The sequence below is a fragment of the Phoenix dactylifera genome, chromosome 2 (genome assembly GCF_051530095.1).
Source record: "Phoenix dactylifera cultivar Ajwa chromosome 2, Ajwa_hap1_PhDact_Kaust_v1.1, whole genome shotgun sequence".
Classification (NCBI taxonomy): Eukaryota; Viridiplantae; Streptophyta; class Magnoliopsida; order Arecales; family Arecaceae; genus Phoenix; species Phoenix dactylifera.
In genome coordinates this window covers 6,590,053-6,616,665 of record NC_143191.1, presented here as the reverse complement: position 1 = coordinate 6,616,665, position 26,613 = coordinate 6,590,053, and the positions used below count along the sequence as shown (strand labels likewise).

The window sequence follows — 26,613 nt, the reverse complement described above, 5'->3', positions numbered from 1 at the left end:
TTCCACCGCTACGCCGTCGGCCGACATCCGCTATCACTTGATCACTGTCTCTACCACCGCCGCAGCCACCAACAACCCTTGGACCCCCACCATTTGAGGCACACCCTTCCTCCTCACATTGCCTTCACCGCTTTCTTGTTCACATTTAAATTCCCTTCCTTTTCACCCCCCCCCAATCCAGCAAAGAGCGGCGAGGATATTCAAACCCTATCAAGCAATCAGTTACATCACCAGTGGCGTCCCTTTCTCCATCCAAAGATTGGAGATCAAGACCTTCATCACGGTCAACATTGGAAAAGCATGGCAAATATATGATGTAAGCTTACTATCTTGTAAAGTTTGTTCTTTTTCGGTTGTTTGTCGAGTTCTCTTGAATGTAAGAAAACTTATTAAAGAAAATTGTACTCAAAGTATAATAAGCTTGGCCTTGCAAGCTGAATTTTCAGAACTTGTAGTAACAGCCGCCCACTATCATTTGTTTGCAAGTTGGTTTAATTGATATGCCTGATATATTTTTTTAATAGAAGCTTACTTAAGATTTGTAGTTGAAAAACTAAAATTTATTCCCTATGAGTCTGTACTTCTGATGTGCAGTGTATAATTGATTTTAGGATGCATTTGGTCTCCAAGTGAATTTCTAGACAGTGTGCCTATGGTTTCCCAATAGCAACCCGTCTGGCATACTGAGCCCCCACCTAGAGAGTTGGTAGCCTAGCCAAAGATCAGGTACATAAAATTAAAAAATATTCAGTTCTTATGCCATCTAGGAGGTGATTTGACTGTTTGAAGCTTCTCGCTTGCTGGAACAGTCATAGGCTTTTATAGATCTGGCCAATCTTTAATCGCAAAAGCAACATAAAAGAAGTACCGAGATCAAACAATAGAAGTTTATCTCCAAGATCGATCGAGAAGGATCCTCTTAAAACAATAAAAAAAGATTGACATGGAAGGAAAAATAAATAGAAAACATGGAGAGGGTGAGCTAAATCATGATCTAGTGCATATGAATTGTTGAGGTTACATTCACGATAATGATATAATACCATCAAAACACTAGGAAACAGAAATTACAGAGGAGATATCCAAGTCCAATACAAAGTTTACATGTGGAAAAAAAAGGTAAAAACAGTGAGCACGTCGATCCCAACTGCTAAATCGGCACGAAATTGTCTCTGTGAATAGAGAAAATTAATATATATGAGATTAACGACATCTATATATGGCAGCAGGTCTAACGGTGATAGACAAATTAATGAGGGAAAGGTAAAAGTAATGGAAGTAGAAATCACCTTGCGGAAGAGAGGGCACCCGCAAGCTCTTCTGGTTGCACGTTGGTTTCAAAGGTGGAAGGGGGTCCCTTGGTATACCGTATATATAAGGTGCCATCTGTGTCTTTGATCCAGACTCGGGGGATCCACTGAATGATGGGCCAATTTGGTCTATCCTGAAGGAAACTCTCAAACAATGTTGAGCTGCATTTCAGTCTAAATTTTTTGAGATTCTGCACTGCAGTCGGAGCATTTTGATCCTCCCCGAGTAGGTTCAATAACCACTGTGGGAGTTGCTCTGTTTGTTGATCAAGATTACTGGAAACGTCTGCGAGGCACTCCAGCGAGGGAATCTCCGAGGTCCCCTGTACTGCAGAAGGATGTTTCAGGTTCAGGTATTGCAACTTATCAAGAGTCTCCACGTGCTGTAACCTCGGACAATTCACTATTTGCAAAGATTTCAGCGAGGGAAAGTTGGATATTCTTTCCAACCTCAGGTTTCTCTTGATGTAGATCCTATTAGTTAAGGAGGGGAGGTTCTTGATATCTCTCAGGTTGTGGGCGCCCACAATTCTCAATGTCTGCAAGTTGGTGGCATGCCCCAGACCTTCCGGAAGAGCTAGTATCTCGGGACAGTCCTCTAGCTCCAGGGACTTGAGATACGGCAGCAGCTTAGAGGCTCCTCTTATTTCATCGCCAACCTCTTCCACCATGCCTAATGACCATTCTTTCCAGTTGCGCATGTGGGAGAGTAGCAGGAATTCAAGCCTAGGAAATGCAGTTATTGCTGAGGCACGGCGACCAAGAAACTCGGGTCCGATCGTTATGATTGCGTCTGCTCCTGAAATCCGAAGGTATTTTAGCTGGGGCAGCAGGCCTAGCGGAGGAAGTTGGGGACACGATTTACATTCACGAAGGTGCACGTATCCCAGGTGAGAAAGGGAGGCACCCAATGAGGATGACATCAACCAGCCGGGAAACCCACTACCAAAGAAGTTGAAGAACCAAAGCTCTTCTAGGCTGGATGGAGGAGAGAGGTCGTTGCATATCTCGTTCACATTTTGGATTGCGTCCTCTCCACATCGTAGCTGATTGTTCTCAACTTCGGGTGGCAGCCACCTCAAAGACAATCTTCTAAGGAAGCAGGTGTTTGCAAGCGCTGAAGCTCCTGCTTGTGACCTCTCTAACCTATCTATCCATAGCACTCTCAGCTGGGACAGAGATTGCAGCTCCTCCAAATCGCACCCCTGCTCTTGCTCACCTCCATCACCGACCACAAATCCTTCAAGATTGTTGAGATGTCTCAGTTTGCCTATTCCTCTTGGGAGATGGCTCAATGGAGTTTTATTGAGGCAAAGGCATCTTAGATTGCACAAACTTGTGATGGCATTGGGAAGCATGTGCAAGGATTTACAGCGCGAGAGACTCAACGTCTGCAGATTTTGAAGGCATCTTATAGACTCTGGTAAATTTTTGACATTCGTTCGATCAAGATCCAAGTACCTTAGATGTAACAGGTTTCCCACCGACTCTGGAAGGCTCTCCAATTTCGTACCGGTCAAGTCCAAAACTCGTAGCGTCCCGAGTCTTCCGAGTTCATGCTCAACTATCTTTGTGTTGGGACTCTTCCAGACAATTAGAGTCCTCAAGCAATTCTGCTTCATCACTGCATCAGGGATTTCTAGCCCCTCTCCAACATTTGAAATTGACAAATGACGAAGCTTGGTCAAGGGGTTCGTGGTGCACATTTTTCCATCACCAACAAAAGCACTCTCATCTCCTATCAAAAACTGAGCAAGAGAACGTAGCAGATCGTGCATTGTGCACAGAATTTGATCTGCGTAATTAGAAGCTGGTTGTAAAAGATTTCTACAAATCAACTGTTTATAGTAATCTTCGGCTAAATCTTCTAACAATACATCTCCTTGTGATTTTACAAAACCTTCAGCCAACCAGTATCGAACAAGATCATTACGATGGAAGCGAAAGTCCTCAGGATATAATGAACAAAAAAGGAAACATTGTTTAAGATCAGGCGGCAAATCTTCATAGCTTAAAAATAAGGCTCCTGAAAGTTCCGTCTGAAGTGGGCTCATAGACCATGCATCACTTATGAGAACGTTATTCCATGCTGTGCTGCTTCTCTCCTTCGACCTTAAAACTCCTGCAATAGTCTTGATTGCAAGTGGAAGACCATCACATTTGTCGACAATTTTCATCCCAATTTTTTTTAAATTAATGATCTCTTCATTCTCGTCATCTCTAAAGACTTTCTTGCAAAACAATGCCCAACCTTCATTGCGACTCATTTTGTGAACATGGTGGACACGTGCTCTCATATTCTTAGCCACATTTATGTCTCGAGTGGTGATCACAATCCGACCACCAGCCGTTGCACTTTCCAAAGAATATCTGAGCAGATCCTCCCATACTTTTGCTTCCCATATATCATCTAATACAACAATAAACGTTCTTGAAAGGATAGAGGAAAGAAAGGGTATGAGTTCAGCCTTCGTCTCAGCCTGCCCATAGTTTCCACCTGCGCTTCTAATTATCTCTTTCAGCAACTGTGTCTCTGAAAAATTCTTGGAAACACACACCCATACTCGTGTAGGAAAGTTTTCTTTTATTATTTCATCATTGTATATATTAGAAGCAAGAGTAGTTTTGCCGATTCCACCCATCCCAACAATCCCCAAAATCCAGAGTTTTTGTTTATCTTCTTTGACTAACGACTCCACAAGACTTTGGGTAGCCTCTTTAATTTGTGTCCCTACGATATCAGAATTGGCCTCAATTGGAAAAGTCTGACGGGGATTCACGCCGCTCTCTTGGACATCTTGGTTAGTGTATTCTAGTTTAGGCAATACTGATCTATCCTCTGCAATCTCTTTCAGCCTCTTATTAAGATCTCTAATTTTGTCACCAATTTCGTAGCGAAACTTCATACAACTAAAGCAAGAAAATAAAGGGAAGGGATGGCATACCACAGAAACGGACTGATGGCTTTCCAATAATTTGCCGCCTTCGATGATGCAAAGGTCGATGATATCATCCGCATCATACATGATATCTTTCAACTCCCTCACCCAATTACTGATGTTTGGGTCTTCATGCCTCTTCCGCTCTGCATGTTCAAGAAAACCTCCGATCCTTTCCAGTCTTCTCTGAAGCTTCTGGAGCTCATCCTTCACGTTGAGAATGATTGATGCCTCACCTTCTACAAAATCTGCAAGTTTGTTCATGTATCTTTTCACGAAAGCATCTAAGATCATTGCCATCTTTTGAGAAAAGAAACTCTCGATACTCTTTAAGAGAATTGGAAACTGTGAGGCACCGTGGATCCTTCCAAGCCTCTGTATGAACATTCAAAGACCCTGTCTTTCAAAGTAACATGAGCAAGGTCAACAGAATCGCCACAGAAAAGAGAAAAGGAAAAGGACTTAAAGGACAACTTGTTGATTAATAAATACTTCTTCCACCATTACGTTTTAAAAAAAGAAGGAAGAGGACAACTCTATAGCACCAAATTTCCCTAGCCGGCTGTATTGGTTTTATTTAATTAGTTATCATCACGCTATTTGTTTATCTGCTGTTATCATCAACTTGTTTGTATTATAACAGCTATCATGACATCCATTATTTCATAACCAGTAATTTAACTCATAATTCAATTGGGCAAATATTAGTCGTTATTTCTGTTATAGTGGAAAATGATATTTTCTTTGTAAATAAACAAAAACTAAGTTAATTACAGTAACGATATATTTTTACTGAGAGGTCTCTCTGCTGCACATCCTAACATAATCCAAGGGAAAACCTCACAAGCAGAAGAACAGCCCTAAACTGACCGTTGCTAGATCTTTTGCTGGAACATATTCTCCTTAGCTCATAGTGCTAGGTACTAAACGGAACCGTGTTCATTGATCATAAAGTAAGTTTGTTCCATTTGACTGAGTCACTCCATAAGATAATGACTGGATATTCATGACTGGAGAACGGTTCAAATCTCAACTTAAATAAAGCTAGTGGAGAGAAGCAGGCAACGATGTAAACTGGCCACCAACCATGAAGCTAATATAACTTACAGCAAAAGTTAATAATTTTGTTGGATTATTAAGTTTATTATTTTGGTGGAAGGTTAGAGAAGGAGATAAGAAACAATAATGTTGCATCTTTGCTCATATTCAAATCAGATTACTACAAAATTTGATGTATGTAACCTTTCCCGAGGATTGACATATTGATTCAATATCTATAGTGCATCAAATAATAGAGATATTAGCTTGCATTTGGTTAACAGCTACTAATATGGAAAATTTAACCAATGAGTTGTTAGCTATCACGTCCCAAACCCGTCATTAGACCTGATACGTGACAAGGCCGTACGTTCCATCAAACATAACTCTATTAGATATACAAGAACTACCAGATGAATAAAATTATTCAAACTCATCATTTCCAAAATAAATAATTATGATATTATTGAATAATAAGAACAGTCAAAATACTTTTTTTTGGTCCGAAAGGATCAAATATATTTATTTTTTCTTCCACCACTCTCTAGCAAACCCCAAATCTCAGCACTAAGTATCATATGGCTTTGAAAAGAAAAACAAGAGATAGCATAAGCTAACAGCACAGTAAGAATCTCTAGATATACACCTCCACAAATAATTAAAGATAAGCAGTAACAAATAATCAATACCAAAGTATTTATAATTATCACAAAATCACATACCAACAATACAGCACATTTCAAATAAGCAGAAAAATACCCATATGCACCATATATCAAAATTATTGTTCTATGATATTTCGTGTAATACCAAATTAACCGTTTTATTCAACAATGATTTCAAATAACTTATTTATCGTTTTTTAATCAGCACGATCCAGGTCGAATAATGGTTATCTTTCGACTTCGGGATAACCTCCGTCATGTTTTTTGCCCATGATGGGGCAATTAGTAATGTTATATTTTTCGCCATAACAACGCAATCGATAATGCTACATTTCTAGATTGTCATAGGGCAATCGATAATAACGCGATTAGCCTAGATTCCATATTCACCAAACAAGTTCATACACATATCCAATATTTTATTTTTAGCTTTAGACTAACCATGGCAACATTTTCTATTTGTGACGAGGCAATCAATAGCACCACGTTCCGGCCCATAGTAAGGCTATCACACTCACGCTTCAGCACGTGACTAGCAATTCATAAAAATATGGCTAATCTAAAGCTTTTACCCACCCATTTATTTTAAGAATTCATATTAATTATATTAAATTATATACATCGTTGGACTGACTTATCATCCGTGATAGGGTAATTGATAGTGTCACGTTTCATGCTGATGATAGAGCAATCAATAATGCCACATTTTCAATCTATAGTAGGAAAACCAATAATAGCATGACTAGTCTAAAGCACCCCACCCAATCATTTAGTTATGCAAGTCTCATTTTATTAATTAAATACATTAAATTGTTCATATTATATAATTCAAAATATTGCTAATTTTTATGTGTAATTTCAAATTTATTTATTTTCTATAACATACATGTGCATGTTGGAATCACACATACATATGCCAAAAATAATATACAAAGTAAGCATGTAAAGGAGATTCTCACCACTACCGGTGATAAAACCCAAGCAAGGTGCCTACTAGTCCATGTATGCCCCTAACATATTCAAATCAATTTGATATTAATATTTAACATAAATGGAGAAACTAACTATCCTCATCAAAATCCACAAAATTGATCGTAATCTCCAGGTTTTTCCCAAACTAACACCTAAACTAAATAATTGAGGAGATTAGGGCCTTTTACCATAATTAAAAGATTTGGTTGTGGAACCCATGCTAGACCGCTCCTTGTTCAGATGATTGCACCCCTACAAAAATTAAATCACTAGATTATAGAGGAAATGAAATGTGATAGAGGGAGAAGGGATAAGGCTAGCCAGGTGATGGTGCTTGACATCCCAAATCCATTCAGATCAGAGTGGCAACCCACTAAACTAGGGATAGAAGTCCGATTTGAGCAAGGAAAGGATGTTCAAGATTGTTAATATATCTATTGAGGCAAGAAGAGGATTGATCGGTACAAAAGCCATCATAGATACTCAACTGGTGGCGACATCAAGAGGATGAAATCGAAAAGGAATGGAAAGATACATCAAACAACAAGGTAGCACAATAGAGGCATGGGGCAATTTAGAGGCGAAGATACACGGGGCTGAATTCATTTCTGATACAACTTCAATGCTATATGATCTACAAGAGGAGAAGAGGGAGGAAGTATTGCAGGGTGATAGCGAGAAGCAAGCAAAAGCTTTTGGGTTAATCAAGAAGTAGGCATAAAGATGAGGGTGTGCAAGAAGATGAGGCCTAAAGCTCGGCTTCCCCTTGTCTAATAAATTGTTCTTCTTCTATGCAATTCCCATCGTATAAATAAAATAATGAGGAAAACCATGATAAAGAAGCAAAGAAAGATTGAGTTAATAAAATTACTAAAGAAAGAGCATTGAAGAGAGTTAGAAGGAGGAGGAGGAAGAAAGAAGAGGCATATGGTTGGAATAGTGTGAGGAAAAGAAAGAGAGGAAGAGAGAGAAAAAGAGGTGCAGTATAGCTTCCCCAAAAGAAGAAGAGAGCGGAGATGGGGGTCCTGGTGCTTTGATATTCAAAGGAATAAAGAAAGAGAGGATTGAAAGAGAGGAGGAAGAGAGTGCAAAGGGGTGGGAGAGAGATAGAGAGCATGAAGGCAGTCTATATAAAAAGAAAAAGAAAATGAGAGGGATCGAGCTTGTATCTTTTGTGCGAAAAAAGGATTCACCTTCCTTCGTGCGTATCCACTATTGGATCACCCATGGCACAGATCTCAAAGAGCTCCGTACTCCATCATTCATTGCTTGCATAAATCTTGAAGCGACCGGTGGATGATCCAACAGTGGATTCATGAGAAGGTGGGGAAGTTCAAGATGCAATTGGAGTCTTTTCCCTCTGCTTACTCATCCTTTTCGAGGCTGACCTCGATTGGATCAGTTTAGGTCCTCACATTTTCTCCTCCTTATTATCCAACAATGTAATGGAGTTGAGCAGACGTTTCATCGACTCAAATAATACTGGCAAACTTTCTATTCCATACTTCACATTTTTATCTATGGCCTCTCAATTTCTGAACCAACCATTAGCCCTTTGAAGATAGGTCTAGCACCAGTCATGAATTAGAGCATCAAAACCTACAGTCTTGGTTCACATTTGTTCAATCAAAAGATATATTCAAGCCTTACAATTCCATCACTAGATAGGCATATGAATTGTTAGCATGATTTTAGGGAATAGGCCAAATAGATGCTCCTTTTCTTGTTTAACCTACATAAAATATGCGTAGGTCTCTTATAAGCACAAATTAAATTGGCATGGTGAGTTTTAGTTTTTCATTATGTAGAAGCTGAATAATTGTTTCCTTTTCCTTTCTTTTCTTTTCTTCTTTTTTTTTGCAGTGTGCTAAGTTGACATTAGTGCTTGCTGGTAAATTTTTTTGATTATTTTTATATTTGCATAATTAATGTTCTTTTCTCTTCTGTTGGTTCTTCATGTGGACATCTAAAATGTAATCCTTTTATGCTTATTGAATGTTCATCTTCTCTGTCAACATATCTGTACTACTTCTACGAAATTTCTCCTTATCCATATAAACAGTGCTGATGAAATATATTTTTTGTTATTCCTATGACTTTCAACTTCTAGCAATAGGATAAAAAGATAGATTTTCATTCATACTATAAAAGAAAGTACATTTATAATATTAGAAAGCACTTTTTGGTCCATAGTTAAAAGGTCCACCAAGGTTTGGAAACTAAGTTGTGCTTTAACTTTTTAGCTGGGTCTCATGAGTTGTAGAATCAGCGACTTTGGCTCTAGTTATGATAGTAATGGTCAATAAATAATAAAAAGAACTTGAAAAATAAATAACAACAACCATCATATATTATTTTATATTATATTTTATTGTACGGGACACTTAGCTTACTATTTATTTACTGGTCTTGGACCAATTTTAACCCATCACCGCCCCAAACCGGAAAAAAATCTCATAATTTCATAGTGTAATGCTGTGTGCATGTGCCTTTGATGATAGCTTAATAGATGACAATTCTATTAAATTTGAGCTCATTTAGAGTTCAGACCCTTTAATCCACTATTCCCCCTATTCTCTTCTTCCCCTCTAAAAGTTCTCGCAAAAACCGCAAAAAATCTCTTATATCTAGAGAAGCTGTACCTTTATGAAGAACTTTTAGAAATGGACATGCATATTTTTTTTAACATGCAAATTTTAAATCTAATTTTGAGAAATTGATTTTTGAAGGTTAGAGTCATCACCTTTGAGGAAGGACCCTTCTTTAAGCTTAAACTGTCACGCCCATTGGTAGCCAAGAAGGTCCATTGCAATTGTGGAACATCAGCACCAAGAAAAAACTTTATGAATTCACAGGCTGGAATTCATCTGTTTGTTGCTGTGTTGCATCGCCTGCATTGGATGTAGTTGCAGTTGGCTGTTCTGATGGAACGATTCACGCACACAACCTGCATTATGATGAAGAGTTAATTTCATTCACCCATTCTACAAGTGGTGCCGTGACTGCTTTATCATTCAGAACTGGTAATTTTTTCAGCTGAAATATTGTTTAAAGGACAAGTTAGAGTTAATGAGGCACCATATTTTTCTAGAATTATCTTTAATTATATAATAATTGTTTAAAATCCCTTTAAAATATGAATCAACATGTGATTATTTCATCTATATTTAAACCATTTTGTTTTCATCGTATAATTGCTTGTGTTGTTTTCATACATATGAAGAGCTACACTTAGCTTATATCTAATGTTAATAAAGCAAATGCTTTGGTTGTGTTATTGCACTAGAATTCATCTCGATCACCTCTCCTTCAGTTTAGGAATTTATAAATATGTGTATTTCGTATAAAGCAAGCGCTACCTTGTTTCTTTGCCTTACTAACATGCTGTTAGGGGAAGAATCATAGCAGAGGCAGCATGGTTGATTGTGACTGTCCTATCAACATGGCTGGACTTTGGCGTGAGGCCTTTCTCGCTGTTATAATTCCACCATCTTTGTTCATAGACCTGTCTGTCTTATCTTTCTATGTTCTGCAAAGCAAACAAAGAGAAGTATATCAACCATAAGTTCGAGCGTGTGCGCATTGATTCATGTAAATAAAAAAGTTCAACACAAGTCTAATTGTGAACATTTCACTGATCCATAGATTATGTCCGTCCATCATATGGCTTCCTCTTACGTCACTCGTGCATTGCATGTGTTGATCTTGAGTCATACTTGTGTACCAGCATATCATTTCAATTAATTGGTTCCTACTTTGAGAGATGTACTTGTCAATTAAATTTATCAAGTTTAAATCTGGAATTTTTTGTTAGACATCTCATATAACGATAGGAGTAGATGAATTTAAATAAGTAGGACTTTAAAGCTAGACGTGTTTTAGAAACTTCATATTGACTCCTTCATAAAGCAGGCAGCACAGGGTTTGGACTCAATTAGCCCAAGTATGACCGAACAGTAATTAAGCACATAACTATTTAAAAGTCAAGTTCCATTAAAAATAGGGATGATTTGCCAATATTGTTGAATGCATTTGTGAACCATCATGATTGCCTCCTATCTAGTTTGGATCCTTTATCATAGTGGCTTTCATTAAAACATCCATTACTACTTCAACTTGAATCCATGGTAACATTACTTACACAAGATTTCCCCGATTCTTAAAAGACAAGACCAAGTCATCCCCATCAATGGTCTACTTATCTTTGTAATAGAGCCACATTTTAGAACTATAAAAACATCCAGACACAAATGCTGAATTAAATTTTTGCTTCAGTGTCTTGTTATTCTTGCAAATTTCGATATGGATAAGGATCTTAAATCCACAAGTTCAGATTCTAATAAAACTTTACATGCGGATATACTAATTGAAACAAGAAAAACAAAAAAAAACTTCCTACAATTACCATAATATCCATATATCCTATTCTCACATGTGCATGACACCGTCATTATTGCTCAAACAACCCGAAAGCATAACCACTTTCAACAAGATTTTCTGTGGTCTCACTGACATAGTATGATCACACGCCAAGAATAGTAAGCTACTCCATCCACCACACTAACTCTACTTGGTACATTCTTCATCAATTCACATATGAAGTTAAATTTATACCTAAGGCCTGTTACGCATGATTGATTTAAGAGGAGGGGCTATTAGATGGATAAGAGAAGGGGCTATTAGATGGATTGTTGTGATACCACCAGCAATGAATTGTACATAATTTAGGTCCTTTTATTATGTTTGTTTTGTTTAATTTAACTGAGTTAGTGAATACAAACCAACTTTTGCTTAACATACTTCTTTTGATCTCATTTAAAAATATTAACTTGACAGAGAATTAGAGGAATGTGTTTACTGGATGAGGGTGTGTACTTGTAAAGGCTTTACAGTATAAAGGCACATCAGGTACAATTTCTAGTGGGAGCTCACACAAGCCTCGCAACTTTAAGCAATATTCCATCCATGCTGAGGCATCTGTGTCATACCCTGTAGCTAATAGCAAAGATGTCCCAGAAATAAAATTACAACTTCAATCTAACATTCTAAACTAGTAAAAGAAAGTATACACTGGACATTTATTGCTGATTAAGTTTTACCACTTAAGTCTATCTTGCACTTGCCAGTACCCCTTTATTGTCTCTAGTATATGAGCAATTGGATACTCATCCAAGTTTTCCAGCAGTACATGTAAACAAAGATAACATTGGGTATATTTATTAAAAATGACAACAGCTCCTAAGCAATAAAATTATATCTTGGATGTTTCTCTTTTTGTGATTGATCTCTAAAATGATGATGCCATAAAGATTTAATACAACAGCTTCATAATTTTCTTCTTCCCTTCTATCCTTTTTCATACTTCTCCCATAACAAGAAGACTTTTATTCACTTACCTGAAAAGGGACATACAGTGCACGTTTACCAGCAGTTTTACTTCGGTTGAGATCTTTGATGTCAAGATCAAAGTCATTTCCAATAACAAGATGGCATCTGCCAGAGATGCAATTAATAATTTGAAGGAATACACCTAAAGGTTGGGTAGACTTCTGTCTGTCATGTTGTGCCTTTTTGGAGGCAAAGTGATTACAAGGCAGTCTAAGGTAAGTCTAATGATCTAAACATTGTCAAAATTATGTTTTTTCTAACTAATGCAAGACATTGTACCAGAGCACGATTTCTTTATGGACTATATCTGTTTGTTTTTATAGTTTTGCCCCTTCTAGGTTGTTGTATTTATCGTTTTGATCTTAATAGGAAGAAACAACTGATCTAGTACAATCTGGGCAAAATTTAATTTTCATTCCATGCCTTCTCTATGACCAACCAATTAAAAGCTACCAAAATCTCTGAAATATTACGAAGTAACGCCGACTAAGTTTCAGTATAATTTCTTGATTGGAGGCGGAAGAAAAAGAAATCAAAGCCAAGAAGGGTTCCAGAACACACGCAACGAGTACCTGGCGAGCTAATCGTCGGTAGGCGGCCTTGATCTCCTTGTTGTTAGCGGACCGGGGAACTCCGAGAGTCGAGTAGTAGTCCGCCGACGCCGTGATAACGTTCGCAAACCCACCAACGCCGCCAGCCGAGCAGTCCCCGTTTCTCCTCGGGTTCTTCCTCTTCTTGGAGTGGCGGAGCGAGAGGGAAGGGTCGGCGGGGAGGCGGTGGTCGAGGGAGGAGGGGCGGAGGTGGCGGCAGCGGGAGAGATCGGGGCCGAATCCCCCGAGCGATGGCTTGGAGGGGGCGAAGGAGAGATCGGAGAGGGAGAGCGCCATGGTTGGACGCGGGGGAGGGGATGGGAATGGAAAGGTGTTTGCTTTTATGGACCAGAAAAGAAGCGAGAGCGTACCTGAGGAAGGACTGGAAGGGTCAGAAATAACATTCACTCGAGCCTCAAGAGGATGATATTTATGTCCGGATCATGGTAGGTTTTATTAACGGACTAATGCTGGGTGCGTGCAGATTTATCTATTTTTCTGGTATATTAAAAGAGATTTTTTTTTAAAAATAAGCAGATCATGTACAATTTTTTGATGGTAGGTCAAAATTGTGCTGGGCCTTTCCACCGCATCCCATTAATTTGCAACATTGATCCATGTTGTGCAAGTTGTAATTGAATTGTGCATAAAAAGATGTGAATAGTTAATTTAGAATATAATTAGAATAATAGAAAACTTAAATAAACCTTATATTTTGTATATGTAATAAATCAGGCATTTATGCTACATTCATATCGATGACTCCTATCAGTATATCGGCCAAAAATAGGTCTCAGAATGTCATATAATATAGACCGAATAATAGTAGATCTTCAAAGAAACTTCTTTTATAAGTCGAATAAAAGATTCTAAAAAGTTGTCATCTTTCGACCAAGTACCAAGATGTAGAACAATAACTCGATTAACAGGCAGCAGTACTCAACTTGTAGGCTGAAGCTGTACTCTATTAGTAGGCTAAGTAGTGCTTGAGCAACTGACTGAAGTTGTATTTGGTCAATAGGTCATACTTAGCCAGCAGGGCAATACAAATGGCCAACCTATCAAGTACTACTAAAAGATGCCAACTTTAGATCGAGTTTCAGGGATGCAAACCGAGTAATGGGGTGTAGATTAAGGGGGGAGAGACATATCAACCTACAATAGGACTTTTAGTATAATAGAACCCGAATAAGGTGGTTAGCTAGCAATTACCACTACCTGGAATATAGGAGTGGTAGCATTGCCAAAAATGTATAGTGTAAAGGAGGTAACTGCCATGCATAGTAATAGTGCCCCACATTGCACAACATAGGCAGGACAAGTGTCAAAGCTAAGTATTGACACCTATCCCACCAATCAATAGGAGACACTTATAAATATTTTTTTTAGTTTATCTTTATCATTAATATCTTAGTTCATAGCCCTTATATCTTTAGTCACCACTTCCTTTTAGGAGACAATGATACCCACTAATAAAAGACCTCAAAGGTTAAGGTAGCAGGATCCACTGTCATCTATCCTTTTCGATCAGATACTAGTGGCATGTCCAGGCACATATCTAGTTAGGCTGTCGACCTATTTCTTATCCATTTCGCTATGCAAGAAGAAAGAGAAGAAACACTAGGTATATGCAGGTTTGGGTGTTCGGGTCAAGTTCATGTCAGTTGAGTATAAAAACCTCAAATCTAAATTCAACCTGAAAGATCAAGGAGTATGACTTTGATTCCATACCCAACCTATTCATCATTGGGTTTGGGTCTGAGTACCAAAGTTTGGAGATTAGAGTAATAGTTTTTTTGCGCCATACTTAGAGAGAAAAATTAGTAACATAGCCGAGCTCCATCTTCAAGAAGGCATTTGGTCACCAACGAAACATATGCACACAGATCCTCCTATATTAGAGAGAGATTCGGAAAAATATCTAAGTTATTCATTCCATGTAAGCACATGGCAATTCTCTTCCATCTCTTCCTATGATGGACATAGAAACCAACAGCCCTTTGTTCTCTTTATTTCCCATCACATTGTATATTGGGACATTGGTAATGGCCAAAACATTGTATTTCTTCACGTTAGGATCATCAAATTGCATCTTGTGGGGTTATGCACTTTCAACTCCCGTCTTGATATGGCCCTCCAAATGGTTTGATGACCTAACCATCTAATTCAGCTGGTTCTCTGATATATCAACTTGTGATGATATCTTGAAACAAAATTGCCCAACTTGTGATGATACCTTGAGGTATACTCTCTCAAGCTAATGAATCTCATTTGGGTTGAGTTCACATTGACAAGATTCACATATAATCTATTTCAGGGTTGCATATTAATTTAGACCTCTATCTAACACATAGGTCTTACTTTGTACTCAAGTCTAAGTCCAACCCTATCCAGAGTTAATTTATACTTATTTCATGTTTTGTGTTTTCATTTTTTTTATTTTTAAATGTACTTAATTCATCCACTAATTTGGTTGCTTTTTAGTCATCACTTGGAATTGTCACAATCATTTTATTACACTTTTGACCATTTTCATTTTTAACATATCTCAACTTTATAACATAATATTGACTTTTACTTGAAAATAGAATTTTAACTTATTTATTGAGAGCCTTAATTTATGTTTCCAAATTTCATTTTTTTAACTACTAGAATAGTTAATATTATTATCTTATTTTCTTCTTTATATAATAATATTTCATATGCTAATAATTCATTCTTAATTTTTGTTCCATCTAAATTTTATTTTTTAAAATAGTACACTAAGTGTTTTTTTTTCTCCTTTGCACCGCAGTGGGAGTTATATTAGCGTATATTTGTTTGCCCAACCTTATTAGAAGTAGTTTACACATGCCTCACATGGGACATAAAGAAGTGAAACTGTACTGCCTGAAATGGAATTAAGTTACGTTTTATTAAAAAACTAGTTCCGGCAAGTCATTTGCCGATACTAGGCCATCTATGTGGTTGGCAATGAAGTGCAAAATAATAGACATTTAGGTACATGTTCTCGATACTTTCAACGAATAAAATTAACTAATCCCCGCGGGCCGTGGGCGGGGAGTAGTTCAATTTTACGGCTGCCGTCCAGTAGCAAAATGACAAACAATTTAGTGCACGTTCAGGGATCTTTGAGTAATTTTGTCCGCAACTACAAGTGACCTAGTTCCAGCAATCCGCATGCCGATACTAGATATTTTTTCCTCCATACCAGGAGAGTCACTGAACTTCAATAGAATAGAGAATACAATGAGGACCTTTTAGCTAATATTATCCCAACAGGTTCATTTTACACTCTGAAAGTTAGTTAACAAAAGCTCCCTCAACAGTGTTCTTATTAAGATGAGATTCACCTTATTAAATATTTTCATATGGACTTAAAAGAGTCTAAAACCCTAGTCCCCTTACTCTCTCTTCCCTATTTTTTTCCTTTCCTCTCCACCACCACCTCAACCAGTATTCCACCGCTACGCCGTCGGCCGACATCCTCTATCACTTGATCACTGTCTCTACCACCGCCGCAGCCACCAACCACCCTTGGACCCCCACCATTTGAGGCACACCCTTCCTCCTCACATTGCCTTCACCGCTTTCTTGTTCACATTTAAATTCACTTCCTTTTCACCCCCCCAATCCAGCAAAGAGCGGCGAGGATATTCAAACCCTATCAAGCAACCAATTACATCACCAGTGGCATCCCCTTCTCCGTCCAAAGATTGGAGATCCAGACCTTCATCACCGTCAACATTGGAAAAGCATGGCAAATCTATGATGTAAGCTTACTATCTCGTAAAGTTTGTTCTTTTTCGGTTGTTTGTCGAGTTCTCTTGAATGCAAGAAAACTTATTAAAGAAAATTGTACTCAAAGTATAATAAGCTTGGCCTTGCAAGCTGAATTTTCAGAACTTGTAGTAACGGCCGCCCACTATCATTTGTTTGCAAGTTGGTTTAATTGATATGCCTGATATATTTTTTTTAATAGAAGCCTACTTAAGATTTACAGTTGAAAAACTAAAATTTATTTCCTATGAGTCTGTACTTCTTCTGATGTGCAGTGTATTTGATTTTAGGATGCATTTGGTCTGCAACTGAAATCAGAATCAGAATCGGCATAGATTAAAATTAGAATTGGAATGGCCATATTTTCCAATGTGTTTGGTTCATCGCTGTAATCGGAATCGAAATCAAAATTGCAATAGCCAATTTCTATTGTTGCTTTTGGTTCATTTAAAGGCAAAAATCTGAATTAACCCTGTTGTGGTTCATATTTGGCCCGAGGGTGACCACGCCGGAAGAGTCGAGGGATCTGCCGGAGTATGGAGGAAGAAGATGAGAGCCACCTCCCGCGATCGGCGGTGTACCTGCACAAAGTTTCACCGGTGCTTCTGGTGAGGGCCCTCCGACGATCAAATTAGAGTGGTACTTAGTTTGTCCAGCCAAAAAAAGTCCCTTAAGTATTACCTAATGGGGCTATTTATAGTCCCCGTGGAGATACCCAGGTGGCGGCGGTATGGCCCGTTCTCATCATAAGAGGGGATGGCTCTAAGCCAAATGGCGCGCAGCTAGAGCTTGCTAGTGGCACGCGGTGCAGTCCATTCTTGGCAACGGTAAGGAATTGACAGTCGTAGCAGGGTATGGTTAGGGTAGCATGGCGCTATCTTTGACTGTCGTGGGCCAGCAAGCAAAGCATGATGTGGTAGTATCGCAATATACAGCCACGTAGGAGGGCGTGGGCACGCATATGGGTGCGGGCGTTAGCAAAGCCGAACTCGTCGAGAGGTCGCATCATGCATTTGGTGAGGTCGGCTTAACGGATGCTGAGGCTAGCCTAGCATCCCGGGTCCGAGGTGTGCTCGGTAGAGCACCCCGAGCTCAAGAGGATCGGGGTATATTATTGGAGAGGGCGCCCCGAGCTCGGTCGGGGCGCGTCGGCAAATAAGGAAGGCCCCCTGAGCTTGGTCGGGGCGGGTCGGCGAACGTAGAAGGCGGGAGCTTGGTCGAGGCGAGTCGGCAAATGTGGATGGCGCCGCGAGCTTGGTCGGGGCGAGTCGGCGACCGTAGAAGGCGCCTTGAGCTTGATCGGGATGGGTCGACGAATATCCTTGAGGTCGAAGGAGCTTTCGGCAGAATCCAAGGTCGGGCTGGTTCTGGGCCGATCCGAGGTTCCGTCTGTTTGGCGTTGGTGTCTATTGGGCCGAAATTGGGTGGCTTTTTTGTTGTGGGTAGGACGATCTATTTCGCCCCCCATCAAACCTAAATTTTCAATTTTACCTTGAGCAAAAGATCTTCAAATTTTTTTTTTTTCATCTATTTGAGCTTTTGGTTCTTTTTGCGACCCATGTCATGAATTTAGGTTGTAATAACCAAGGAAGCATTAGAGAGTTTCCCACATCCATTGCACTGTCTATCAAATTATGCACCTTTAAGAATATATACTTTTCCTAGTAAAGATAAATCAGTGCTTCATGTCATTTTGCTAACAAGTATCAGATCAGGTTACTGTACAAGATTATAGAGATACCTGACACTTTCAAAGCCTGCTGGGAGTGACAAAGACATTGTTATGGCCAACTTATCAGATTGTTCAGCTTTTATTTTTGCTTTAAACTTTTCGTCAAGCACATCTCATGGTTACTTTGAATACAAAATTATTATATCTCGGAGCCTTTAGACAGTAATAAGGATTACCTACTAGCAATTGATGAAAACCTGAAAAAAAAAATATTGCTAATTAACTACATTATGGATTGAATCTACGTAAACCAACATTTTTTAGTATATCCAAGACACTTAATTAAGAGTCAGCATAAAATCTTCCCTTAAAACCTCAAATCCTATTAGTTCCATGTGCTAATATTCATGTCATAATTGCCGGTGAAACCCATTATGTTGGTTGTGAGGTCCCGTGCGGGCGTGTGTCTAGTCCCACATCGGTTATTCGCTGGGTAGATCTTGGGTACTTATACAGGATCAAGGAACCTAAATAATAACTTCCGAACCATTTTGGGTGAGGTCTTGGATTGTTACAAATGGTATCAGAGCGGACCCGACCCATAACCTATGTGGACTAGGGGACACTGCAGCACGGATCAATCGGGGCTGACTATAGGCCAATCGTGGTGTTTGTGATTAGATTTGAATAGATTTGAACCCTTAGCCTGATAAGGACGTTAGGGCATGAATGGGGGGAGTATGTGAGGACCCATGCGGACGTGTGTTTAGTCCCATATCGGTTACTCGCTGGGTAGATCTTGGGTACTTATACAGGATCGAGGAAACCAAATAATACCTTCCGGCTAGCCATTTTGGGTAAGATCCTGAGTTGTTACATTGGTGCTATTCCTTTCCAGCTTATAAGTATAACTAAGTTTGCGTTGCTTCTTTTGCACCTTAAGAATTCCCACATGAGGTAACCCTAAGCCCAATAAAACCCCATCATGGGAAGCAAAATCTTAGCGAACAACTGGACCACGGTTGCTGCAGTTTGTCATCAAGATGCGTCAAGTGGAGGGCATCTGCAATTCTAGGCCTTAATGTTTCCATGCCCAACCAAATAGAAGATTTCTCTCACTTGCTGCAGCCTGCAGCTAGGTTCCACTAACAACCAGTTGCCGCTATCCAAATAGATCATGAAAGTAAATCTTGGATAAAAAACTAAATTTACCTTTTTTTGAATAAAATAAGAGAGAATCCATATCTTGAATAAAAGTAATAGGAGTGCATGATTCTACTTGGCATGGTTTGGAAGCTGTATGCGTGTGCAATGCATTAGCTGACAATTACATTCTCCTAAAACAATAGTTGTTCAACTTCTACATTATTTTTTCTACCAAAAAAATTCTATGTAATTTTTGTATTACACACACGAGGAGCATAGCAAGGTTTTCCATATGATGGGTAGCTTCTTTTATATAAAATGTTTGTGCTGGAGTCTTTAGATCTTGGGGAGCTTTTTTTCATCCTGTGCTACTAAACGACTTGTTTCATCCTGTCTGGTACGCAGCTCCAAGACATCCATCTGATCACATCCTGACCCAACCAAAAAAGGCCACGGTAGCATCGTCAGTGGGGCCCATCAATAGAGTAAGAGAGATGCTCAACTAGCACCAACCCGACCGTCTAGTACCATCACAGGTGGGTTGGGGCTGTGCAGGCCGGATGGGATTTTTAGAAAATTAATTAATTATATAGATATATTTAAAAACCACTTGTTTGGTTGGAATTTTCGAAGAAAAAAATAAAAAACTAGCATTCCTATGGAAATAAGATTCTCATATTTCATGGAAATAAAAAAATTCATGTAAAACATGAGAAAACTACTTTTTCACCGATTGGAAATTGAGATTTTTTTTTCTCCAAAACTATCCTTCAGCCATCAAAATTCAACTTTCCTTAAAAAGTAGATGCTTAACCAAACATAAGCCATTCGAAAATATACCACTTTTTCATGATGAACTAAATATGCCAAAATTATTTTTTCAGATATCATATTCCGAGAAATCAGTTTCTTAGAAAAAATATTCCGGTAAAAAAAAATTCTACCCACGGACCAAACAAATCCTAAATTATAGATTAACAATACTTTAAACTATATTATATTAATATAAAAATAGTACTATAATATAATACTATTATAATATTATACTAAAATAATAATACCACGTTCATAAAGTATAAATTTCTAGAGTCTATTTCAGGAGTCTGGTTGTGCATCGGTTCCTACGATCAAAGGACGAACACCCCAAGCATGAGTTTCTAGATATGGTCTCGCAACGGTTTCCCAATAGCAACCCGTCAGGCATATTGAGCTCCCACCTAGAGAGTTGTTAGCCTAGCCAAAGATCAGGTACATGAAATTAAAAAATATTCTGTTCGTATGCCATCGAGGAGGTCACTCGACTGTTTGAAGCTTCTCGCTTGCTGGAACAGTCATAGGTTCTAATAGAGCTGGCCAATCTTTAATCGCAAAAGTATCATAAAAGAAGTACCGAGATCAAACAATAGAAGTTTATCTCCAAGATCGATCGAGAAGGATCCTCTTAAAACCAAAAAAAATTGATATAGAAGGAAAAATAAATAGAAAGATGGAGAGGGTGAATGAAATCATGATTTATTGCATATGAATTCTTAAGGTTACATTCAGGATAATGATATAATCCCATCAAAACACAAGGAAACAGAAATTACAGAGCAGAAATCCAAGTCCAATACAAAGTTTACATGACGAAAGAAAGAAGGTAAAAACACCGAGCACGTCCATCCCAACTGCTAAATCCGCACGAAATTGTATCTGGGAAGAGAGAAAATTAATATACATGAGATTAATGGCATCTATATATGGCAGCTAGTCTAATGGTGACAAACAAATTAATGAGAAAAATGTAAACGTAATGGAAGTAGAAATCACCTTGCTCAAGAGATGTCACTTGCAAACTCTTCTGGTTGCACGTTGGTTTCAAAGGTGGAAGGGGGGCCCCTTGGTATACCGTATCCATGAGGGACCATCTCTATCTCCGATCCGGACCTCAGGGATCCATTGAATGATGGGCCAGTTTGGTGGATCCTTAAGGAAGCTCTCAAACAATGGTGAGCTGCATTTCAATACAAATTTTCTGAGATTCTGCACCCAGGTCGGAGCATGTTGATGCTGCCCGAGTAGGTCCAATAACCACTGTGGGAGGTTCTCTGTTTGTCGATCAAGATTACTGGAAGCGTCTGCGAGGCACTCCAGCGAGGGTATCTCTGAGGTCCCCTGTACTGCAGAAGGATGTGTCAGGCCCAGGAATTGCAACTTATCAAGATTCTCCACGTGTTGTAACCTCGGACAATCCAGTATTTCCAAAGATTTCAGCGAGGGAAAGTTGGATACTCTTTCCAACCTCAGGTTTCTCACAATGTGGAGCTTATCAGTTAAGGAGGGGAGGTTCTTGATTTCTCTCAGGTTGTGGGCGTCCACAATTCCCAAGAGCTGCAAGTTGGTGGCATGACTCAGACCTTTCGGAAGAGCTATTAGCTCGGGACAGTCCTCCAGCTCCAGGTTCTTGAGATGTGGCAGCAGCTTAGAGGCTCCTCTTATTTCATCGCCAACCTCTTCCACCACGCCTAATGACCATTCTTTCCAGTTGCGCATGTGAAAGAGATGCAGGTATTCAAGCCTAGGAAATGCAGTTATTGCTGAGGTACGGCGACCAAGAAGCTCGGGTCCGATCGTTACGATTGCGTCTGCTCCTGAAATTTGAAGGAATTTTAGCTGGGGCAATAGGCCTAGCGGAGGAAGTTGGAGACATGATTTACAATCAGTAAGGTGCAAGTACGCCAGGTGAGGAAAGGAGGCACCCAATGAGGATGACATCAACCAGCCGGGAAACCCACTACCAAAGAAGTTGTTGAACTGAAGCTCTTCTAGGCTGGATGCAGGAGAGAGGTCGTTGCATATCTTGTTCGCATTTTGGATTCCATCCTCTCCACATCGTGGCTGATTGTTCTCAGCTTCGAGTGGCAGCCACCTCAAAAACAATTTTCTAAGAAAGCGGCTGTCTGCAAGCACTGATGCTCCTGCTCGTGACCTCTCTAGCCTATTTATCAGCAGCACTCTCAGCTTGGACAGAGATTGCAGCTCCTCCAAATCGCACCCCTGGTCTTGCTCGCCTCCATCATCACCGACCACAAATCCTCGAAGAACGTTGAGATGTATCAGTTTGCCTATTCCTCTTGGGAGATGGCTCAACGGAGTTCCATCAAGACGAAGGCATCTTAGATTGCACAAACTTGTGATGGCCTTGGGAAGCATGTGCAAGGATTTACAGTTCGAGAGACTCAAGGTCTGCAGATTTTGAAGGCGTCTTATAGAATCTGGTAAATTTTTGACATTCGTTCGATCAAGATCCAAGTACCTTAGATGTAACAGGTTTCCCACTGAGTCTGGAAGGCTCTCCAGTCCAGTATCGTTCAAGTTCAAAACTCGTAGCTGCCCAAGTCCTCCAAGTTCATGCTCAACTATCTTTGTCCTGGGACTATTCAAAACAAATAGAGTCCTCAAGCATTTCTGCTGCTTCACTGCATCAGGGATTTCTAGCCTCTCTCCCATATTTGAAATTGACATGCGACGAAGCTTGGTCAAGGGGTTCGTGGTGTACGTTTTTCCATCACCAACACAAGCGCTCTCATCTCCTATCAAAAACAGAGCAAGAGAACGCAGCAGATCGTGCATTGTGCACCAACTCTGATCTACGTATATAGAAAGTGGTTGTAAAAGATTTCTGCAAATCAACTCTTGATAGTAATCTTTGGCTAAATCTTCTAACCATACATCTCCTTGTGATTTTACAAAACCTTCGGCCAACCAGTACGAAACAAGATCATCACAATACATGCAAAAGTTCTCAGTATATAACGAGCAAAAAAGAAAACACTGTTTAAGATCAGATGATAAATCTTCATAGCTTAAAAATAAGGCTCCTGGGAGTTCTGTCTGAAGTTGGCTCATAGACCATGCATCACTTCTGAGAACGTTATTCCATGCTATGCTGCTTCTCTCCTTCGACCTTAAAACTCCTGCAATGGTCTTGATTGCAAGAGGAAGACCATCACATTTGTCAACAATTTTCATGCCAATTTTTTTTAAATTAATGATCTCTTCCTTCTCGTCATCTCTAAAGACTTTCTTGCATAACAATACCCAGCCTTCATCACTACCTATTTTGTCAACATGGTGGACCCGTGCTCTCATATTCTTAGCCACATTTATGTCTCGAGTGGTGATCACAATCCTACCACTAGCCGTTGCATTTTCAAAAGAATATCTGAGCAGGTCCTCCCATACATTTGCTCTCCATATGTCATCTAATACAACAATGAACCTTCTTGAAAGGATAGAGGAAAGAAAGGGTATGAGTTCAGCCTTCGTCTCAGCCTGCCCATAGTTTCCACCTGCGCTCCTAATTATCTCTTGCAGCAACCTTGTCTCTGAAAAAATCTTGGAAACACACACCCATACTCGTATAGGAAAGTTTTCTTTTATTCTTTCATCTTGGTATATATTAGAAGCAAGAGTAGTTTTGCCGATTCCACCCATCCCAACAATCCCCAAAATCCAGAGTTTTTGTTTATCTTCTTTGACTAATGACTCCACAAGACTCTGGGTTGCCTCTTTAATTTGTGTCCCTACGATATCAGAATTGGCCTCAATTGGAAAAGTTTGACGAGGATTCACTCCGCTCTCTTGGACATTTTGGTTAGGGTTTTCTAGTTTAGGCAATATTGATCTATCCTCTGCAATCTCTTTCAGCCTCTTATTAAGATCTCTAATTTTGTCACCAATTTCATAGCGGAACTTCATACAACCGAAGCAAGAAAATAAAGGGAAGGGATGGCGTACCGCAGAAACGGACTGGCGACTTTCCAATAATTTGCTGCCTTGGATGATACAAAGGTCGATGATATCATCCGCATCATACATGATATCTTTCAACTCCCTCACCCAATTACCGATGTTTGTGTCTTCATGCCTCTTCCGCTCTGCTTGCTCAAGAAAACCTCTGATCCTTTCCAGGCTTCTCTGAAGCTTCTGGAGCTCATCCCTCACGTTGAGAATGATTGATGCCTCACCTTCTACAAAATCTGCAAGTTTGCTCATGTATCTTTTCACGAAAGCATCTAAGATCATTGCCATCTTTTGAGAAGGGAAGCTCTCGATACTCTTGAGAGAATTGGAAACTGTGAGGCACCGTGGATCCTTCCAATGAAGATGGAAAGACCCCGTCTTTCAAAGTAACATGGGCAAGGTCAACGGAATCGCCACAAAAAAGAGAAAAGGAAAAGGACTTAGAGCACAACTTGTTGATTAATAAATACTTCTTCCACCATTACGTTTTAAAAAAAGAAGGAAGAGGACAACTCTATAGCACCAAATTTTCCTAGCCGGCTGTATTGGTCTTATTTAATTAGTTAACGTCGCGATAGCACCGCCATTTTGTTAATCTGCTGTTATCATCGACTATTTTGTATTATAACAGCTATCATGACATCCATTTTTTCATAACCAGTAATTTAACTCATAATTCAATTAGGCAAATATTAGTCGATATTTCTGTTATAATAGAAAATAATATTTTCTTTGTAAATAAATAAACAAAAACTAAATTAATTACAGTAACACTATAATTTTACTGAGAGATCTCTCTGCTGCACATCCTAACATAATCCAAGGGAAAAGCTCACAAGCAGAAGAACATCCCTAAACTGACTGTAGCGAGATCTTTTGCTGGAACGTGTTCTCCTTAGCTTATCGTGTTAGGGACTACAGGGAACCGTGTTAATTGATCATAAAGTAAGTTTGTTCCATTTGAATGAGTCCCTCCATAAGATAATGACCGGATATTCATGATTGGATAACGGTTCAAATCTCAACTTAAATAAATTAAAGCTAGTGGAGAGAAGCAGGCAACGATGTAAACTGGTCACCAACCATGAAGCTAATATAACTTACAGCAATAATTTATAATTTTGTTGGATTATTAAGTTTATTATTCCGGTGGAAGGTTAGAGAAATATCTATGGTGCATCTTTGCTCATATTCAAGTCAGATGACTACAAAATTTGATGCATGTAACCTTTCTCGAGGATTGACATATTGATTCAATATCTATGGTGCATCAAATAATAGAGATATTAGCTTGCATTTGGTTAACAGCTACTAATATGGAAAATTTATCCAATGAGTTGTTAGCTATCACGTCCCAAACCCGTCATTAGACCTGATACGTGACAAGGCCGTACGTTCCATCAAACATAACTCTATTAGATATACAAGACCTACCAGATGAATAAAATTACTCAAACTCATCATTTCCAAAATAAATAATTATGATATTATTGAATAATAAGAACAGTCAAAATACTTTTTTTTGGTCTGAAAGTATCAAATATATATTTTTTTTGCTTCCACCACTCTCTAGCAAACCCCAAATCTCAGCACTAAGTATCATATGGCTTTGAAAAGAAAAACAAGAGATAGCATAAACTAACAGCACAGTAAGAATCTCTAGATATACACCTCCACAATTAATTCAAAAAAATAATATTTTCTTTGTAAATAAATAAATACCAAATTAATTGCAGTAGCGATATATTTTACTGAGAGGTCTCTCTGCTGCACATCCTAACATAATCTACGGGAAAACCGCAGAATAGGAGGTTATTCTTTTACCTTGGATTTGAAGCACTAAACTGACTGTTGCTCTATCTTTTGGTGGAACATATTCCCCTTAGCTCACCATGCTAGGGACTAAACCGAACTGTGATAATTGATCATAAAGTAAGCTTGTTCCATTTGAATGAGTCACTCCATAAGATAATGACTGGATATTCATAATTGGAGGACGGTTCAAATCTCAACTTAAATAATGTACTGGAGAGAAGCACGCAACGATGTAAGCCGGCCACCAACCATGAAGCTAATATAACTTACAGCAATAGTTTATAATTTTGTTGGATTATTAAGTTTATTATTTCGGTGGAAGGTTAGAGAAGGAGATAAGGAACAATAATGTTGCATCTTTGCTCATCTTCAAGTCATATTACTACAAAATTTGACGTATGTAACCTTTCCAAAGCATTGACATATTGATTCAATATGCATAATGCATCAAATAATAGATTTATTAGCTTGCATTTGGTTAGAAGCTACTAACATGGAAAAGTTATCCAATGA

The 26,613-nt window shown here is 39.0% G+C and overlaps 2 protein-coding genes across 3 annotated transcripts; both read right to left on the bottom strand.

The window, feature by feature from the left end:
- Positions 1-978: 978 nt before the first annotated feature.
- LOC113461997 (uncharacterized) lies at positions 979-25,745 on the bottom strand. The gene is made up of 3 exons (XM_089929328.1): positions 21,377-25,745; positions 1,290-4,628; positions 979-1,172 (listed from the first exon to the last, which is right to left on the bottom strand). The coding sequence occupies exons 1-3, from the start codon at positions 24,571-24,573 to the stop codon at positions 1,151-1,153; spliced, it is 6,558 nt and encodes a 2,185-aa protein (XP_089785454.1). The 5' UTR covers positions 24,574-25,745; the 3' UTR covers positions 979-1,150.
- On the bottom strand, positions 6,796-13,323 carry LOC148714528 (uncharacterized). Of its 2 annotated transcripts, XM_089928712.1 has the most exons (5): positions 12,885-13,323; positions 10,284-10,453; positions 9,668-9,871; positions 7,113-7,176; positions 6,796-6,962 (listed from the first exon to the last, which is right to left on the bottom strand). In XM_089928712.1, the coding sequence occupies exons 1-2, from the start codon at positions 13,197-13,199 to the stop codon at positions 10,439-10,441; spliced, it is 330 nt and encodes a 109-aa protein (XP_089784838.1). In that variant the 5' UTR covers positions 13,200-13,323; the 3' UTR covers positions 6,796-6,962; positions 7,113-7,176; positions 9,668-9,871; positions 10,284-10,438. The 2 variants fall into 2 exon arrangements, with proteins under 2 accessions (XP_089784838.1, XP_089784837.1); XM_089928711.1 differs by having other exon boundaries at positions 6,796-9,871.
- Positions 25,746-26,613: the final 868 nt, after the last annotated feature.